The 21,340-nt window shown below is 39.4% G+C and overlaps 1 protein-coding gene across 7 annotated transcripts in view; it reads right to left on the reverse strand.

Annotated features, from left to right (window-relative positions):
• Positions 1 to 2,657: 2,657 nt before the first annotated feature.
• The window catches only part of LOC139759980 (acyl-CoA-binding domain-containing protein 5-like), a 50,145-nt gene continuing 31,462 nt past the window's right edge, over positions 2,658 to 21,340 (reverse strand). For 6 of the 7 annotated variants that reach the window (XM_071682708.1, XM_071682709.1, XM_071682705.1 and 3 more), the window contains 3 exons: positions 13,894 to 14,044; positions 9,442 to 9,725; positions 5,698 to 6,170 (listed from right to left, as the gene is read on the reverse strand). In XM_071682708.1, coding sequence (XP_071538809.1) covers positions 6,000 to 6,170; positions 9,442 to 9,725; positions 13,894 to 14,044 — 606 coding nt within the window. In that variant the 3' untranslated portion in view covers positions 5,698 to 5,999. Of the gene's footprint in view, positions 5,017 to 5,697; positions 6,171 to 9,441; positions 9,726 to 13,893; positions 14,045 to 21,340 lie in introns of those variants that run through there. The other variant, XM_071682706.1, reaches the window with a different exon arrangement.

Genomic DNA, 21,340 nt, shown 5'->3' on the forward strand with positions numbered 1-21,340 from the left:
GGAAATCATATGGAAGGGTATTGATTGAGAGGGGAAAGGCATGTACAGATCATCAGATTGGGGAAGAGCAGTGTGGTTTCAGATGTGGTAGAAGAAGTGCAGTTCAGGTGTTTGCTTTGAAGAGTGTCTGTAAGAATTACTTAGAAAAACATAGATTTGTATGTAGCATTTATGGGTCTACAGAAGGCATATGATAGGGTTGATAGAGATGCTTTGTGGGAGGTTTTAAAAGTACATGGTGTGGGAGGTAAGTTGCTAGCGGCAGTGAAATGTTTCTACCAAGGATGTAAGGCATGTGCCCGAATAGGAAGAGAGGAAAGTGATTGGTTCCCATTGAATGTCGGTTTGTGGCAGGGGTGTGTGATTTCTCCAGGGCTGTCTAATTTGTTTATGGATGGGGTGGTTAGGAGAGGTGAATGCAAGAGTTTTGGAGAGAGAGGCAAGGATCTGTTGTGGATGAGAGAGCTTGGGAAGTGAGTCAGTTGTTGCACGCTGATGATACAGCGCTGGTGGCTGATTCAAGTGAGAAACTGCAGAAGCTGGTGACTGAGTTTGGTAAAGTGGTAAAGTGTGTGAAAGAAGAAAGTTGAGGGTAAATGTGAATAAGAGCAAGATTATTAGGTTCAGAAGGGTTGCGGGACAAGTTAATTGGGAGGTAAGTTTGAATGGAGAAAAACTGGAGGAAGTGAAGTGTTTTAGATATCTGGGAGTGAACTTAGCAGTGGATGGTACCATGGAAGCGGAAGTGAGTCACAGGGTGGAAGAGGGGACAAAGGTTCTGGGAGTGTTCAAGAATGTGTGGAAGGCGAGAATGTTATCTTGGAAAACAAAAATGGGTATGTTTGAAGGAACAGAGGTTTCAACAATGTTATATGATTGCGAGGCATGGGCTGTGGATAGGGTTGTGTAGAGGAAGGTGGATGTGTTGGAAATGAAACTTTTGAGGACAATGTGTGATGTGAGGTGGTTTGATCGAGTAAGCAATGAAAAGGTAAGAGAAATGTGTGGTAATAAAAAGTTTGGTTGAGAGAACAGAAGAGGGTGCGTTGAAATGGTTTGGACACATAGAGAGAACGAGTGAGGAAAGATTGACAAAGAGGATATATTTGTCAGAGGTGGAGGGAAGAAGTGGGAGACCAAATTGAAGGTGGAATGATAGAGTGAAAAAGACTTTGAGAAATCAGGGCCTGAATATGCAGGAGGGTGAAAAGCTTACAAGGAATAGAGTAAATTGGAACGATGTGGTATATCAGGGTCAATGTGATGTCAAGGGACTGAACCAGGGCATGTGAAGTGACTGGGTTAATCCATGGAAAGGTCTGTGGGGCCTGAATTTGGAAAGGGAGCTGTGGTTTTGGTGCATTACACATGAGAGCTAGAGAACGAGTGTGAACGAATGTGGCATTTGTTGTCTTTTCCTGGTGCTACCTTGCTGGGGTAAGGGGAGGGGGGAGGGTTATTTCATGTGTGGCAGGGTGGCAACAGGGATGGATGAAGGCAGCAGGTATGAATATGTACATGTGTATATATGTATATGTCTGTGTATGTATATGTATGTATATGTTGAAAAGCATAGGTATGTATACGTGCATGTGTGGGCATTTATGTATATACATGTGTAAGTGGGTAGGTAGGGCCATTTCTTGTGTGTTTCCTTGCGCTACCTCGCTAACGCGGGAGACAGCAATTAAGTATAATAAATAGAGGATGTGTGGATCAGGTGTGTGCTTTGTAGACTGTGAGAAATACTTAGAAAAACAGATGGATCTGTATGTGGCATTTGTGGATCTGAAGAAGGCATATAATATGGTTCATGGAGATGCTTTTTGCAAGGTCTTAAAGTGTAAGGTGTGGGAGATGAGTTGCTGGAAGCAATGAAAGGTCTTTACCAAGGATGTGAGGCATCTCTCCTGATACTTCCTCAAATAAGTCTCCTTTCCAAGCTCACTTACTCTCACCACTCACCTCTCCCCAAAATTCTCTCTTCTTCTCTGAAAACCTCTACAAATCTTCACCTTCACCTCCAAAAGATAGTGATCAGACATCCCTCCAGCTGCCCCTTTCAACACATTAACACCCAAAAATCTCTCTCTTACATGCCTATCAATCAATGGGTAACATTTGGAAAGTTCTGTGGGGCAACTGTGGACAGTGAACTGCAGTTACAGTGTATTACACATGGTAGCTAAAAAATCGTCTGTTTCTAGCACTACCTTGCTAACACTGGAAGTGGTGATCAAGTATGAATAAAAAAAAAAGCATAATAACATGATTCTTCTATTAATACCATCCTGAAATGTGCATACCTCTATTAACCCCTCTCAGCTCTTTGACAAGTGCATCAACCTTGGGGTGCCAACATCATGACTACCTTACTATGCCATAGCCCTCATCAGGTAAAAACGTTTTGCTTATAATGTAACAACTATTTGCTAATCAGGTAACAACTGGTTTTCTCTTATATAGGTTTGCTGTATTTCACACATGACTACTGTTTTTAAGTAATGTACATCATAAAACACATTACTGTTCATTTTTTGGTGTTGAAAGAGTAAAACTAATTGCTTTCTGGTTACACTGGAAAACAACACTTTTTCCCTGTTAAGTAATCACAGATTTGCACTGCACGTGGGAATGTAACCTTACAAAACTAAGGGGATTTGCTGTATTTTTATTTTAAAGGCTTTTACAAAATTACAGCTATTACAGTCTAACTGGCATGGTATGAAAACAAATTATGTTTGCCAATGATAGTTCATATTCCATTTTCCCATGAACTGGTTACCCTATCCACTCATGCTAACATTCCTTTTATCAATGTGTTGAATGACCCTAAGAATGAAATATGTAATCTATGAAACATTTCTGTATGTCAGGCATCATACTCAGTAATTCTTACACACAGTTCATCATCACATAAATTCTTAATGTCATATATAACGTGATATGCAATATAATCTGGATCATATCTACTCTTTGGGGCTGGAATTAAATTTCTGATGGAAACCCAAATATAGGGCATTTGTAATCAGTAAATGAAAGTGTGAAGTCAAATACTTTTCAACTTATGAGGTCAAATAAGACTCCAAGCAAAGGGTTTGGGGTTTGAGTCTTAAAGTTTCAATTTCTATACTTTTTTATATCAGTGTTCAACATATGGAAGGGAACCAGGAAACTGGAATACATACAAATGCTTTTCTTTTGAGCTTACAAAGGCACATTTGGTTTTGATAAGCTCCAATTTGTTATGATTTAAAACTTCTCATATAACTCTCACATCCTGTGAGAGCTCCGCAGATGGCACAGCATCCAGTGTGAAAACCCAAGCAGGAAAATTATCCGCAACTATAAACATCAGAACAACAATATAAAGTTACATCCTGGATCCAACTACCAAGAAGCATCCTTTCATGGCAGTCATATTCTGGACCCATAAGATTACTGGAGTATCCCACATATGTGCAAGATAAACAGAATCAATTCAAATTCAGTATAAAAAATAATGCATCAGCTTCCCGATAAAACACATAATAAGACTAATATGACAGTGTCTTCTTACATTCGTGATGACACATCCTTTACATATTTGTAAAACAAAATTATTATGTCATTATGTTACTTAAATATATAGTTACATTTACAAATACAATATGAAAGTGATACCCACAGTAACATTCTGGAAAACCTAGATAAGAATTACTGTCTATTTACTCAAGATGCAGCAGACTGAAAAAAAGAAATCCATCTATGAACAAGGAAACTATAACCATAGTTCAGAAAGTTCATTCACGCCCTTTTGGTTGAATATCATTTGGTTAAACTTTTGCACACATGACCTTGGAAAAAAAAATCAAACCGGTAGTCTTGAAAGTATTTCTCATAATCACAGCTTTCAAAATTCATTCCTTCTTGTGACATCATCAATAATCACAGCTTTCAAAATTCATTCCTTCTTGTGACATCAATAAAAAATATATCTTAGTACAAATGCATTAGTACACCAAATTGCAAGGATATGTACAACTGCCCTAATATGTAAGCATGACAAGTCAAAGACCATAGAAAACATGCAATATAATCTAGATACGTCAAATTTCTGGGGAACTACCCTAATATCAAAATTAAGAAGAGTTTTGTGACAGCCAAAGTCACCTACATTACCCAATATGCCTCCATGTGTATTCTTTTTAAAATGATGTATGTTTGGCCTTTCTTATGATGCAATGAAATGTTCTGAAGGTAAATCTTAAACTATAAACTCAAAATATCAAAACTGAAATTTTCATTGCTGATGTTAAACTTTTTTCCAGATGCTAACAGTGAATAAAAAAATTTGAGGAGAAAAGTCAGGTTTGAGTAATGTGTGTATAATATAAACAGCACTAATGGAGTGCTTTGTGTATGAAAGGTGTTCCAAAATCTTTATTCTATTCAATCACTGTAGTACTGTTTTATGTTTTCAACTTCTTTGTCTGAAAATAAGCTGTGCATCACAGCTTATAAGTTCAATGAATTTCTGTTACCTAGACAGGAAGCACCTCACATCTCAATGATGACTTATTTAAGTCAAACCTTAGCATAAGTAGGTGTTGTCTGACCACTCTGATTAGTCAATTTGATCTTATGACCTCTAGTGGAGAAGGCCAGCTTGCTTGTGCAACATGGTAAATCAAAGGATTTTAGTATGGAGACAAAGTTAAATTTCAGGAAACTGCCTAGAAATTCGAGTTGGGAAAAGCTTTGAGAGTGCCAAAGCATCCAACCTACAACATATGTACAGGTCTAGACTTTCACTTACCTGGATTCCCTGTTATGGTGCATGACATCAACTGATCAGAATTTGGAAAATAACCTCAACATTTTCAAGAGTGGACTGGTCGTATCCACTGTCAGGGTTGACAATACTCAGATCAGTCTAGTTTGGACTGCAATATACCACCAACCCAAATTTTAGTTATGCTCATGTGGCTCATGTAGGGGGATTGACATACATAGGCGGTGCCGGGTGGTGATAACCTGAAAGTTTAGTAATGTGTAACTTTTGTGGGTGTCACTCTTGACAAACAATAAATGACACATTAAAGGATCTGGGTGGCTCAGCAAAGAATATTTTGGCAAGTTGTGGATTTTCAGTATCTAAGGAAGATGTTTCACACCTTAGTATCCTCTATAAATAGATCATTTGCTCCACCTTAAATCAAGCTTCATCTTCATGATCCACACTTAGAAAGAAAATACAAGAGGGCTCTAAACCACACAAAACAAAGTACTCAGAATAGTCGATGGCTGCCTATCAACTACAAACATTCAACACTTGCACAACAAAACAAAAATACTTCCAATACAAGCTCTCCTCCATATGCTCCACAAGTACTAGACCCTTCTCAGTCGAAGCTTTCCTTTGCTTTGAAATTTAAAAACTTCTGCTCACACATCCCCCATCCTTCACTGAATGATTACACAACCATGGTGACACCACATATACTTGATGCAGAGCCACCTTCACTGGGAAACACATACCTGTGAAAATCATCTGTGCCATGGAAAAGGTGATGAAATACGGTATTAAAGACTTAGCTACCAGGGTTATAGTGAAACTAGTATCAAATCATCATACAAAACAAGAGTAAATGACAATAAGTATCATAAAAAAAAAAGTGTAAGATGAACAAAGTGGCAGAAGTAACAATGAAAGTAACTGTTGTTTAAGCTTTATTAATAGTAAAAGGTGTAACAAAATGAGCTCATGTCAAACAAACCAAGAATTCTGTTAACTTTGTGCCAGGTCATTTCAATTTTGACTGCCTACTCTACGATGCCTGTATTCAAGATGCTAAATATCTTGGTTAGCTTCTCCAAATAACAATAAAATCTTGGTCATTTATGTTAGAAAATAGCACATTTCAAAAATGTGTTCTAGATAGTCAAAATTCTATTCAGCTGAACTCTCCCTAAATGAAGTGTAAATATCATGTACCAAAAGCGGATCAGGCCTTTTCCTACAGACGCTGTCGTCTTCGAGATCGAAGAAGGAGGAGGAGTTTGAGGCCTCCATGGAGAAAAAGTGGCCACACAAGCAGGAAGAAAGTGGAACGTGGAGACAGTTCTGGAAATGGCCACCAAGAAGGCTCAGTTCGTCCATTACCATTTGACAAGGTGCTACTATCCCCCTGAAAAAAATGGAAATGAAATAAATACTATTAACTTTCTAAAATTTAATGTGTGAAACCAATGCTGTAATGATAGATTAATCATTCCTTCACTTGTAATCCTCAATCAACTACAAGACTAGATAAAACTGTTGCAAGGATAAATAAAACAAAAGTTAGAAGACTATGAAAAACAAAAAATAACATTTTACAACAGAAAAATGTTATTCTCATTACTTGTAATTAGCTGCTTTTGATTCTAGAGTAAATCCATTCATATAATTTCAATTCTATATCCTAAATATCTTCTCAATCAACTAGTGAAATATGAATTCCTAAAAGTAATCATTTCTATCTTTGCACTTCAGAAGAGAAAAAGAATAACTTATGCAGCTCTTAAAGAAGGAATTCACAAATTGTTTATTGCTCCACCTTGACATTTATCTTACAAAATGTGTCCATTCTACTCACTACCTTACCTCCATTGATCAACAATAATAACATATCAATGCACCTTTTATTTGATTCACTTTTCCCTTAATTTTACTATATCACTACTCCCCTCTTTCTTCCTACCTTGCCTCACTTCGACCGTATATCAGATCAATCCAAGCTTACACTACAATAACAGCCAGATTCCTCAACCATACGGGAAGGACAAGACTCATGGCTTCCTTAATCCTGGCAAGAGGGCTTGAAATTTTCACTGAAGGGAATGAAGGAGACTGAGGAACATACAGTGGGTCTTGCCACCATAAGGCAGGAACACAGTATAATTTATAATTATTCTTAAAGTGTACTGGGTCCATGGGAGGGTTTCCAACTTTGGTGGAAAGTCAGATGGAACCTCCTTTTCCTTTATACAAAGGAGTACCATTAGACCTTCCTTCACAGTTTTGGGCAGGCTATGGCAGCTTAGCCATTTAAGAGGTGAGGAAAAATCCTAAGCATCCTCAATGAGTGATGCATCAAAAATTTTAACCCCAACAAAAGCTAGCCATTCCATGAAAATAAAGGGACTCTACTTTTTTTTCACACATTTCAAATGAAGGGCACTCACAAGATCCAAGATCCATCTTTTTCTTTAAAAGGCAAATTGAAGAATTAACCAATGCTCAAAGAGCATGCCAACAGAAGTGCAAAAATCCACCTCCAACACACCAAGCACCTCTCAGGGGCATTTTGATGAAGCACAGCTGCCACGTTAAACTGACTTTACAAGTGGTTTATCACCTTCAATGTAACCAAATAATTGCCATAACTACACACACTTGTCATGGTTGTAAAGGAAGCCTGGTCCGACTGGATACCACTGAAGGTCAAGTAAGATGTAAACTCAACAGGTTCTAAAAAGAAAAAAGGAAAGCCACTCAGGTTCGTCCCTGCACCAACATGTTCAAATCCCAGAGGATATCTCCTCCTGAAAGTCAGTGGACAATAGAGGTAAACATCATACCTATCAATACAAAACGAGATCAGAAAGCAGTGCTGTGGCACATGACAGTCTTCCTGATGAGTGTGGTTTATAAGGTTCTGATAACTTTCAACAGGTGAGAAACAGGGATACAGCACAGTTTTAGGGAAAGGATATGTAAAATGAACCTCTTAGATTTCTGAGAGAGTGAGCTCTCTTAGACAAAATGGAAAGATGGGCGGATTGTTTGCATTTGCACTGCCAGAAAGCATTTGACACTGTACTGCATAAGAAGCTAGTCAAGAAGCTGGATCACCAGGTTGGAATAAGGGGCAGACACTCCAAAAAATAAAAGATTATCTTTGTGCGAGGTAAAAAAAGAAACATGACAGGAGCCTTCTTGAAATGCATGGAGGTCACCAGTGGAGTGCAGCAGAATTCTGTTCTTGGAATGTTAGTCTTCTTGATAAGAGTTAATAAGAGTGAAAAAGGTTAGACACACAAGAGAAATAATCTATGAAGAGAGGAAAGAGAGTATATAACAAGAAAGAACCCTTACAGACACCACTGTTGACGAATAAGAGAAGATTGCTCCACGAACGACAACTGCAACAAACCAACTAGAAAGAAAGCTAAGCATCAGGATACAGAGAAAAGCAGGAAAGCCAAAGGAAGGAATATTAGAGAGTAAAAACTTATGGTACAAATTGTCAAATGCCTTGGAGATGTTGGGGGCTATGATGAAAGATTCACCAAAGTCCCAGAGGGATGAGGACCAGAGAAGAGTCACATAGGAGAGATCATCAGTAGACCTCAGGCCATTAGGGCCATGTCGGTAATCAGAAATAAAGAAATGGTATTTGCGTTTGAGAAAGTAAGAGCTATGTCTGTTTCAAAGACTTTGTACAGTAAAAGTGATAACAATGGGGCAACAACTGGAAGAGTTAGAATGGTCTCCTTTCTTAGGGACAGGCTGCTCCAAGGCATGTCAGCAAGAAGGAAAAGTTTGAGTTTTGAGACAGACACAAATCTAGGGAGCAAGGAGTAAAGAAAGATGCCATCTGGACCACACATTTTGTCCATCAAGTATTGGGAAACCATGCATGAGGAAAATATAAGAGACGGCATGGTTCAATAGGTGGAGATGAGGGAGGACTAGATGCAGAATCAGGTAAGATCAGACTGATCAGGGAAAGAGGATGAAAGGTTGAATTACTTTTGGTAAGGACAGAAAGGCTCATCAACAGAACTTAACCAACACAATTTCTTTTTGTGATGATGTGCTTGCTTTTACAAAGAAAAGATTTTCAATTATTGTAAAGAATAAAAAGGAGTGTCATTCAGGGGAAGGGAAGTTTCATGGCACAATATACACTATGAATGAAGGGCAAAACATCTGGTAGAAGAGATATGTGGCCCCATTCCAGCTAAGATGACCTCCATTATATAGTAACCACAGCTGAAGACATTTCAGCCAGTACCAATCCCAAAGAAACTGAGCAAAGAATTTCTACAGAGATTACTGCTGAGCTCTCCCTAAGTGCCAGAGTTAGCATACTGAAGAGGTTGCTAACTCAGCCCCCTCTGAAATATATCTTGCTGATGCCCATGGACATAAATACATCTCATATTCTACCTCCTGACATTCATCAAACATAGGATCCTTAACAAACCATGCCTCTTACCTTCAGTTGAATAACAGTACAGGAAGATAACATCTTATAATGGTGCTACAACTAAGTGGATTCTCTCATTTGCAAAGGGATAATCCAAAGATGTTCTTTCTACTGATGCAAAATGTTTAAGAACAATACATATTTAAAACAGTAACAAGATCTTAGCTATCAGAAAGATACCATGTCACAAATACCAACCCACCTGACAACGATGGCAAAGTGTGTGGTGCTGACTGACTGTGATGGTTTCCAAAGTGTTCAAGCGATGGAGAACACTTTCCATATCTGTCTGTAGTCGTCTCAAAACAACCACTAGCTGTGCATTAACATCCTCTGTTAAATTTGTACCACCCCAACTTCCCCCACCTCCCCCAGAACTTCCACTTCCACCACCAGTACAAGAAAAACTACCAGCATGGACAGGTGTGGTGAGGCTCCCTAAAGAGCCCAATGACGTTGGTTGCGGGGCACCAGCATACCTTGATCCTGAAAACAAAGATTTCTTTCAATGACTTGGTCTCTAACCATATAAAAAAGGAATTATAAACATTAAATTGCAGTAGTCAGCAAGTTTACTACTTCTGATGCTGTCTGGCAAATTACTATTAGTTTAATGATTCAATAATTCCTTTAAAGAAAATATTCTGTAGCTTTCCTCACTTATGAATCTGCCCAAGCCATAAAATCTTACCATTTTCTTGATTGCTTCATTTACAGACGAATCTCTTCTTGAGTGTGTTATGGCACACTTTACTATGCAGGACCCCACTATCAACAAGCAGTTTATTCAGCACATACAACCTAGAAAAACTGTGCTTTCACTACTTAAGAAATCTAGGTTTTGAAGTACAGGATGAAATATTCTTCCTCTCTGGGATGGTGTCCCATAAGTCATGTGATATACATCTTGCAACACCGAGGGTTATAAAACTCCCAACCCCTACCTTTCTGGTGAGGCAAATGCCTTTCACTACATGTTAACCACTTGTCAGGTGGTACTGCCCAACTCAGCTCAGGTCCACCATATAACCATTTAACAACCTCCAGTTGATGATGATGTCATCATCCCACAGCCATTAATACCAACTTGCATCATAACTGCCAAACCACAGTTATGAATCTGATGGTGGTCACCATTGGTTTTGAGAAAGGCTCTTTGAAAGTGTGGGGAAGGAAAGAATGAAAATACAAACCAAAAAAATTCCCACAGAAAAGCACCCTGGAGAGTTTTTGAAAACATGCATTTCTCTCCCAAGTCACTTTGTCCCACAATCCATGAAAGCCTATCAACATGGAAGAGATGATTTAGAGTATCTGTAACTGCACTCCATGTTGAATATCAGATTAACATAGGTTACCAACACAGCATTTGCTTTTGCAGCAAGGAGATCCACTAAGAGAGTCACATCAACAAAGGGACCCTTAGAGAGCATCTCTCCCAGAAAACATTGGTATCATGAAACAAATATTGATAGAGCTTCTCTTTTTATTATAAGGAGAAATCCACAGGAGTCTTGTTTCTTGGCACTTAACAGCCCACATCTAGGAATTGAGACATTCCAAGAAATAGGGATTCATAAATCCATAACTCACTCATGCTGACATGCAGACTTCTGTTCCTACTATCAGCCTGATATCACAAAACCGTCTGGGGAATGAAGACTCCATTCTATTGCAAAACATCCAACCAAACCATCAAGGGTATAAACAGAGTAACCCAAATCATAAGACCCTAGCAAAACCTCATACCTATGCAGCATTATCTGTCAAGACATTCTTGGAGAAAAGCCCTCAGATCATAAAAAAGGATAAGTGAATCGTTTAACCAAAATGTCACTTTTGGCCAGCAGTTTCACCATGAAATGTACCAAAACCACAGCTACCAAACCACAACCAGGCCCCACTAACCTTTCCATGGCTTACCCCAGCCACATCACATGCCCTAATTCAATCCACTGATAGCATGTCAACTCATATATACCACATCATTCCCATTCACTCTATCCTATGCATGCCTTTCATCCTCCCTTTCCAAAACCAGGACCCATAGACCTTTCCATGGTTTACCCCAGACGCTTCACATGCCCTGGTTCAATTCATTCAATTCATCACGTCAACCCTGGTACACCACATCATTCCAATTCACTCTATTCCTTGCACTCCTTTCACCCTCGTGTATGTTCAGGCCCTGATCACTTGAAATTTTTTCACGCCATCCTTCCACCTCCAAATAACTGCCATCTCCATCATCAGCAAGGTAGCACAAGGAAACAGATGAAGAATGGCCAAACCCACCCACATACACATATATATACATAAACACACACACACACACATATACAGACATATACTTTAAACATATACATACATATACATACACAGACATATAAATATATACACATGTACATATTCATACTTGCTGCCTTCATCCATTCCTGTCGCCATCCTGCCAAACATGAAATAGCACCACCCACCCCATTGAGGTAGCACCATTAAAATATGTACATGAGTATATATTTACATGTCTATGTATATATAGGTATGTATATGTTGAAATGTATAGGTATGTATATGTGTGTGTGTGGGCATGTATGTATATACATGTGTATTTGGGTGGGTTGGGCTATTCTTTCGTCTGTTTACTTGCACTACCTCGCTAACGTGGGAGACAGCGACAAAGTACAATAAAATATACAAAATATATATTCTCTTATGCATTTTTGCCATTTCCCACATTAGTGAGGTAGCATTAAGAACAGAGGACTCAGCCTTAGAGGGAATATCCTCACTTGGCCCCCTTCTCTGTTTCTTCTCTTGGAAAATCAAAAAAGAATAAATCAAATACAAATCCTAAATAATACTGCAACCAGTTCTTACAGTGAAGGTGGGGAAGTAGTGGTCACTCAAGTAATCTGTGTCGAAGGTTATTCTATCCCCTTGTACAATGAATATTATGTTCTCAAGGTTGTCAAGTGTCAAGAGCCCCAAAAAGCAACAAGAATCATAAGCTGGTAATGTCCACCACAATCTCAGCTGCTGGAAGCAATGAAAAGTTTTTACCAAGGAAGTAAGGCATGTGTACGAGTAGGAAGAGAGGAGAGTGACTGGTTCCCAATTAATGCCGGTCTGCAGCAGGGAGTGTGATGTCCCCATGGTTGTTTAATTTGTATGTGGATGGGGTGGCTAGGGAGGTAAATGCAAGAGTTTTGGAGAGACAGGTGAGTATGCAGTCCACTTGGGATGAGAGGGCCTGGGAAGAGAGTCGGTTGTTACTCGCTATTGGTACAGCTCTGGTGACTGATTCGAGTGAGAAACTGCAGAAGTTGGTGACTGAGTTTGGAAAAGTGTGTGAAAGAAGACAGTTTGAGAGAAAGTGTGAATAAAAGCAAGGTTATTAGGTTCAGTAGGGTTGAGGGACAAGATAATTGGGATGTAAGTTTGAGTGGAGAAATTTTGGAGGAAGTGAAGTGTTTTAGATATCTGGGAGTGGACTTAGCAGCGAATGGAACAATGGAAGCAGAAGTGAGTCACAGGGTGGGGGAGGGGGCGAGGGTCACTATGACATAAATGTAGGATGACGTTTTCTAACTAAATAATCTTCTACTAACATTCATATTCTTACCATCAGTCAGCTGTATTACAGCAGATTCAAATAAATTTCTACAGGTTCCACTTCTTTAATACGGCACTCTGCTGCCATTAGCTATCAGTTTGTGGATCTACCACCAGTGCAGCACTTTTAGCAGCGCTAAGGTGCCAAAACCTGTCTACACTGCAGCCAAGCTAATTAACAGTCCTGTTAATTTCTTATATTCAGTTACATATCAGCCTTTCAGGATGTCTTCCAAGAGACCAAGAGGTGGAGAAGATGGTGCTACTGCTAATATGCACAAGCACAAATCATTATCTATGCTTGAAAAGGTGTAGTTAATGAAAAAAATTGATAAAGGACCTGCTGTAAAGACTTTGTGTGAGTACTCTGAGATCGAAATGTCAGCTGTGTATGACTTGGGGATCAAGTTCTGTTTTCCAGCATTTTCTGTGGTCCAGCAATGGCCATGCCCCCAAAGTGCCAGATTAAAGAGGTACAACTTGTATTTATAAAACTTCTAAACTTTATGATTGAAGAAGCTCTGGACCAGTCAATGTGATTTTATTGATTATGAGCAAACAGAGCATCAGAGCACACAAATTATTTATGCTGACCTACACAAGATTCTAAGTCTTTACCTGACTATCCCAAGTAAAATGAACTACAAGGTTTGCAAGGAATTCTGTACACTACACTATTGTTATTACTTGAGCTGTTCTTAACATTTTCTTTATGGTGCTCTCATAAGAAAAATCTAATTTTACATCAAACAGCCTAAGCAGCGGAATGATAGATTCAAAAGGTCTGTGATAGGGTAAACACACAATACCACTGGAAGACCTTCTATAATGTGTTACATTATCATAAGAAGTCTTTCTAGCCTTGGTCCTACATTTGTCCAGAACATGAGGACAGAAAAGTTTCTTACTAATGATATCAATATCACTGAATTCCTTATCCAGAAATATATACCAGCACCTTAGTTACCCAAGCCATCTCAGCTAATGAAAAAAAAAAAAAAAAGAGATAGTGGAAGGAAAGCCCTAATTCTTTACAGCTCACCTTGCTGGGATTGTCTTGGTGTCATTTGAAGCCCACCTGGGTGACTTTGATCACCCCCTCCACATGTCACTGCACCTTCTGGAGTGTTCTCACTAAGCATTACAGGTTGTGTCAAGGCTTTTGCATTTATACTTGGAAGTACTTTGGTTATCTGCAACAAAACAATAAAATGAAATCAGATAACATGATACTCCTCCTATTCTTTTACCATCACTGGCACCTTGCTTTAATTTTCACTCATATTCAATCTCTCTCTCACAGACACTCCAAGATTATTTCTTTAGAACCTGTAACTTCTCATGAAACTTGTATTAACATCATCTGCATATAACATTTCTAATTCAATTAACTTCCAGCAGTTTTGAATCTACCACCTTCATCCACACAGCTCATCTATAACATTTTTTTTTTTTTTTTTTTTTTTTTTTTTTTTTTTTTTTTTTTATACTTTGTCGCTGTCTCCCGCGTTTGCGAGGTAGCGCGAGGAAACAGACGAAAGAAATGGCCCAACCCCCATACACACGTACATACACACGTCCACACACGCAAATATACATACCTACACAGCTTTCCATGGTTTACCCCAGACGCTTCACATGCCTTGATTCAATCCACTGACAGCACGTCAACCCCTGTATACCACATCGCTCCAATTCACTCTATTCCTTGCCCTCCTTTCACCCTCCTGCATGTTCAGGCCCCGATCACACAAAATCTTTTTCACTCCATCTTTCCACCTCCAATTTGGTCTCCCTCTTCTCCTCGTTCCCTCCACCTCCGACACATATATCCTCTTGGTCAATCTTTCCTCACTCATTCTCTCCATGTGCCCAAACCATTTCAAAACACCCTCTTCTGCTCTCTCAACCACGCTCTTTTTATTTCCACACATCTCTCTTACCCTTACGTTACTTACTCGATCAAACCACCTCACACCACACATTGTCCTCAAACATCTCATTTCCAGCACATCCATCCTCCTGCGCACAACTCTATCCATAGCCCACGCCTCGCAACCATACAACATTGTTGGAACCACTATTCCTTCAAACATACCCATTTTTGCTTTCCGAGATAATGTTCTCGACTTCCACACATTTTTCAAGGCTCCCAAAATTTTCGCCCCCTCCCCCACCCTATGATCCACTTCCGCTTCCATGGTTCCATCCGCTGACAGATCCACTCCCAGATATCTAAAACACTTCACTTCCTCCAGTTTTTCTCCATTCAAACTCACCTCCCAATTGACTTGACCCTCAACCCTACTGTACCTAATAACCTTGCTCTTATTCACATTTACTCTTAACTTTCTTCTTCCACACACTTTACCAAACTCAGTCACCAGCTTCTGCAGTTTCTCACATGAATCAGCCACCAGCGCTGTATCATCAGCGAACAACAACTGACTCACTTCCCAAGCTCTCTCATCCCCAACAGACTTCATACTTGCCCCTCTTTCCAGGACTCTTGCATTTACCTCCCTAACAACCCCATCCATAAACAAATTAAACAACCATGGAGACATCACACACCCCTGCCGCAAACCTACATTCACTGAGAACCAATCACTTTCCTCTCTTCCTACACGTACACATGCCTTACATCCTCGATAAAAACTTTTCACTGCTTCTAACAACTTGCCTCCCACACCATATATTCTTAATACCTTCCACAGAGCATCTCTATCAACTCTATCATATGCCTTCTCCAGATCCATAAATGCTACATACAAATCCATTTGCTTTTCTAAGTATTTCTCACATACATTCTTCAAAGCAAACACCTGATCCACACATCCTCTACCACTTCTGAAACCGCACTGCTCTTCCCCAATCTGATGCTCTGTACATGCCTTCACCCTCTCAATCAATACCCTCCCATATAGTTTACCAGGAATACTCAACAAACTTATACCTCTGTAATTTGAGCACTCACTCTTATCCCCTTTGCCTTTGTACAATGGCACTATGCACGCATTCCGCCAATCCTCAGGCACCTCACCATGAGTCATACATACATTAAATAACCTTACCAACCAGTCAACAATACAGTCACCCCCTTTTTTAATAAATTCCACTGCAATACCATCCAAACCTGCTGCCTTGCCGGCTTTCATCTTCCGCAAAGCTTTTACTACCTCTTCTCTGTTTACCAAATCATTTTCCCTAACCCTCTCACTTTGCACACCACCTCGACCAAAACACCCTATATCTGCCACTCTGTCATCAGACACATTCAACAAACCTTCAAAATACTCATTCCATCTCCTTCTCACATCACCACTACTTGTTATCACCTCCCCATTTACGCCCTTCACTGAAGTTCCCATTTGCTCCCTTGTCTTACGCACCCTATTTACCTCCTTCCAGAACATCTTTTTATTCTCCCTAAAATTTACTGATAGTCTCTCACCCCAACTCTCATTTGCCCTTTTTTTCACCTCTTGCACCTTTCTCTTGACCTTCTGTGTGAATAAATTGTACATTTCCTTTTCCATAGCCAGAGGTTGAACCATTATGTGACATTCATTTTTTCATTCATTTTAAGCTAAAAGTTTGTTTTCTAAATTGTTTCTTACATTTTTCATATGTATATATATGTATGTGTGTGTGTGTGTGTGTATGTGCGTATGTGTGTGTATGTGTGTGTGTGTGTGTATGTATATATATATGTATATTATCCCTGGGGATAGGGGTGAAAGAATACTTCCCACGTATTCCTCGCGTGTCGTAGAAAGCGACTAGAGGGGACGGGAGCGGGGGGCCGGAAATCCTCCCCTCCTTGTATTAACTTTCTAAAATGGGAAACAGAAGAAGGAGTCACGCGGGGAGTGATCATCCTCCTCGAAGGCTCAGAGTGGGGTGCCTAAATGTGTGTGGATGTAACCAAGATGTGAAAAAAGGAGAGATAGGTAGTATGTTTGAGGAAAGGAACCTGGATGTTTTGGCTCTGAGTGAAACGAAGCTCAAGGGTAAAGGGGAAGAGTGGTTTGGAAATGTCTGGGGAGTGAAGTCAGGGGTTAGTGAGAGGACAAGAGCAAGGGAAGGAGTAGCAATACTCCTGAAGCAGGAGTTGTGGGAGTATGTGATAGAATGTAAGAAAGTAAATTCTCGATTAATATGGGTAAAATTGAAAGTTGATGGAGAGAGGTGGGTGATTATTGGTGCATATGCACCTGGGCATGAGAAGAAAGATCATGAGAGGCAAGTGTTTTGGGAGCAGCTGAATGAGTGTGTTAGCGGTTTTGATGCACGAGACCGGGTTATAGTGATGGGTGATTTGAATGCAAAGGTGAGTAATGTGGCAGTTGAGGGAATAATTGGTATGCATGGGGTGTTCAGTGTTGTAAATGGAAATGGTGAAGAGCTTGTAGATTTATGTGCTGAAAAAGGACTGATGATTGGGAATACCTGGTTTAAAAAGCGAGATATACATAAGTATACTTATGTAAGCAGGAGAGATGGCCAGAGAGCGTTATTGGATTACGTGTTAATTGACAGGCGTGCGAAAGAGAGACTTTTGGATGTTAATGTGCTGAGAGGTGCAACTGGAGGGATGTCTGATCATTATCTTGTGGAGGCTAAGGTGAAGATTAGTATGGGTTTTCAGAAAAGAGGAGTGAATGTTGGGGTGAAGAAGGTGGTGAGAGTAAGTGAGCTTGGGAAGGAGACCTGTGTGGGGAAGTACCAGGAGAGACTGTGTACAGAATGGAAAAAGGTGAGAACAATGGAAGTAAGGGGAGTGGGGGAGGAATGGGATGTATTTAGGGAATCAGTGATGGATTGCGCAAAAGATGCTTGTGGCATGAGAAGAGTGGGAGGTGGGCTGTTTAGAAAGGGTAGTGAGTGGTGGGATGAAGAAGTAAGAGTATTAGTGAAAGAGAAGAGAGAGGCATTTGGACGATTTTTGCAGGGAAAAAATGCAATTGAGTGGGAGAAGTATAAAAGAAAGAGACATCTATAACATACAATCAAATAACACATTATATCCTTAATGATATGGGAACAATTCCACGATAACATTTTCAGCTACAATACACATTCTTAAACATTCCATAAAGAATTCTTTTCCATTATATCACAAACCTTTTCCAGAAAAAAAGACGAGGTACGCACACACACACACACCTCCTTTCCTAGCAATGTTCATAAAAATATACCTAAGCCAAACACTACTCAAGATCTACTCTCAATATCTCTCACAGTTCAAATTTCAATAAAGATCTATCATCATTTTCTGCTAAATTCAGTATGCCAGCATACCATATGTATTGCATTCATTCATTATCTTCCTTTCACCATCTTCTTTGGAATATCCTATAGATGTCTGTTGACCATATGACTGCCATTGAGATCAATTAAGTAACGGAGGAAATAACTTTCTAGATATATGATGGTAAGATGAAATGGGAATGCAGGAAGAAGCATGTTACCATTTTTTTCAAGTTCTTATAACCCTCATATGGCATAACTGGATGCTGTGTAAATCTGCCACAATAAATAATAATTTTTTCCCACTATGAAATGATACAATCACATGAAGAAGTACAGAAAACACTCAAAAAGTTAAATGAAATAACCATATTATAATGCTAAAGTTAACATGTAAAGCCCCAAGCAAGGAATGAGAGAGAGAAGGTTACACAGAGTAACACAGATACTCACACCTCAAGGTCCAAGCAAAGGTGGTCAAGCTTAATGTTGCAAAAAAATGAAGTCGGTTTTAAAGCATAAGAAAAGGATAGCAGAGCAAAGGCTCTTTCTTATCACACTTCACTCTCTCTGGCAACATCCTCCACAGGAAACATGTAGAGAAAATACCTTGCAAAACTAAATTGTGTAAAGGATATTTTTAAAGGAAAATAAAAAATAAGAGTGAAAGTTAATATGTCATGCCTTTCTTCACCAAGAACAAGCATCCCTTCATTCATTTTTGATATAAAGGCAATAAGAAAGATAAACTTTGAGTTCCAGTCTCACAACTTACTACATCTATCTACATTACTCCTGATGTGGAGGGATTACATAGTAATTCCTTCTTGTTCCCTTAAAGCAGGTTACATGGATTAATCAATGTTGATATGTTACCACAGCATGACCAAGGCGATATCAGTGGTTAAAAAGGTAGTATGGAACCCTTTGATTAATCTTCCAATCCTTCCCACAACATTCTGCTAAGCTACTTGCTCTAGCATAGATCTGTATTTTACTCTTTCATATACTTTCGCAATACTAGGAAAAACACTGTTCATTCTTTTTCCTTACATTCAACTTTCATATAGCTCATTGTTATGAGCTAATGAATAAGCATGCATACTTTTTCCTCTTAAGGATATAAGTTTGACTAAGACTATGTAGGCGTTCTTGATCAGATGGTTTAATATATGTCTTTTTATCACTCAAAGACTTTCATATGAAGTCAAGCAAACTGACCTGTACTGTTTAGGTATTAGCTTGGATCCTCACTTTGCATATGTGTTACATAACCCAATTTGTGAATGTCTGCACTTTTGATTTCATCCAGGCTTCACCTGAATAACATCAATGGTTTCACGATTGGCATGTCATCAAGTACATGAAGCAGATTCAGTTATGACATCACTATCAATCAAAAAAATACATGAAAACATGTAATAATAATGCAGAAACAATCAAGCTAACAAAATTTATATATTCTTTTATCATCATCATTATACTTGATCACCATTTCATGCATCAGCAACGTAGTGCCAGGAAACATTCGAACAAAGACCCATCGTTCCAATTAACTCTATCCCTTGCACACCGCTCACCCTCTTGTACATTCAGGCCCAAAGCGCTCAAAATCTTTTTCATTCCATCCTTCCACCTCCAATTTGGTCTCCTGCTTCTCCATGTTCCCTTCACCTCTGACGCATATATCCTCTTTATCAATCTTTCCTCACTCATTCATTCCATGTGTCCAAACCATTTCAACACACCCTCTTCTGCTCTCTCAACCACACTCTTTAAATTACCACACATTTCTCCTACCCTTTCATTATTTACTCAATCAAACCACCCCAAACCTTATATTACTCTCAAACATTTCACTTCTAACACATCCTCCCTCCGCCATACAACCCCATCTATAGTCCATGCCTCACAATCATGTAATACTGTTGGAACTACTATTCCTTCAAACATACCCATTTTTGCTCTACTACATAACGCTGTCTCTTTCCACACACACACCTTATGACTAACTTCCGCTTCCATGGTTCCATTTACATTTACACTCAACTTTCTCCTTTCACACACTTTTCCAAATTTAGTCACCAACTTCTGCAGTTTCTCCCTCGAATCAGCCACAAGTGCTGTAACACTGGCAAGCAAACAACAATTGACTCACTTCCCAAGCCCTCTCATCCACAACAGACTGCATACTTGGCCCTCTCTCTCCAAAACTCTTGCATTTACCTCCCTAACCACCCCATCCATAGACAAATCAAACAATCATGGCAACATCACACACCCTTGCCATAGACCGACCTCCACTAGGAAACAATCACTCTCCTATCTTCCTACTCACACACATGCCTTACACCCTTGATAAAAACTTCTCATTGCTTCTAGCACCTTACTTCCCACACCATATATTCTTAAGACCTTCCACAAAGCATCTCTATCAACCCTATCATGTGCCTTCTCCAGATCCATAAATGCTACATACAAATCCATCTGTTTTTATAAGTATTTCTCACATATATTCTTCAAAGTAAACACCTGACCCACACATCCTCTACCATTTCTAAAACCACTCTGTTCCTCCCAATCTGATGCTCTTTACATATCTTCACCCTCTTAATCAGTACCCTCCCATACAACTTACCATGTACACTCAAAAACTTATACCTCTGTTATTTGAAAATTCCCCTTTACCCCCCTTGCTTTCATATAATGGCACTATGCATGCATTCCTGCCAATCCAATGGCACTTCACCATGATCCATACATACAATTAATATCCTTGCCAAACAATCAACAACACAGTCATCCCCTTTCTTAATAAATTTAACTGCAATATCATCCACTCCTGCTGCCTTGCCGAATTTTCATGTTCCGCAAAGCTTTCACCACCTCTTCTCTCTTCCCCAAACCACTCTCCCTGACTCTCCCACTTCACACACCATGCAAAGCTTTCACCACCTCTTCTCTTTTCACCAAACCACTCTCCCTGACTCTCTCACTTTACACATCACCCTGACCAAAACATCCTACATCTGCCACTGCCATCAAAATTTTACAATCCTTCAAAATACTCACTCCATCTCATCCTCACTCCATCAGTACCTGATATCACTTCCCTTTTTGCCCCCTTCATCGATGTTCCCATTTGTTCTTGTCTTTCACACATCATTCACCTCCTTCCAAAACATCTTATTCTCCATAAAGTTTAATGATACTTTCTCACCCAACTCTCAACTACC

The sequence above is a fragment of the Panulirus ornatus genome, chromosome 34 (assembly GCF_036320965.1).
Source record: "Panulirus ornatus isolate Po-2019 chromosome 34, ASM3632096v1, whole genome shotgun sequence".
In the NCBI taxonomy this organism is placed as follows: Eukaryota; Metazoa; Arthropoda; class Malacostraca; order Decapoda; family Palinuridae; genus Panulirus; species Panulirus ornatus.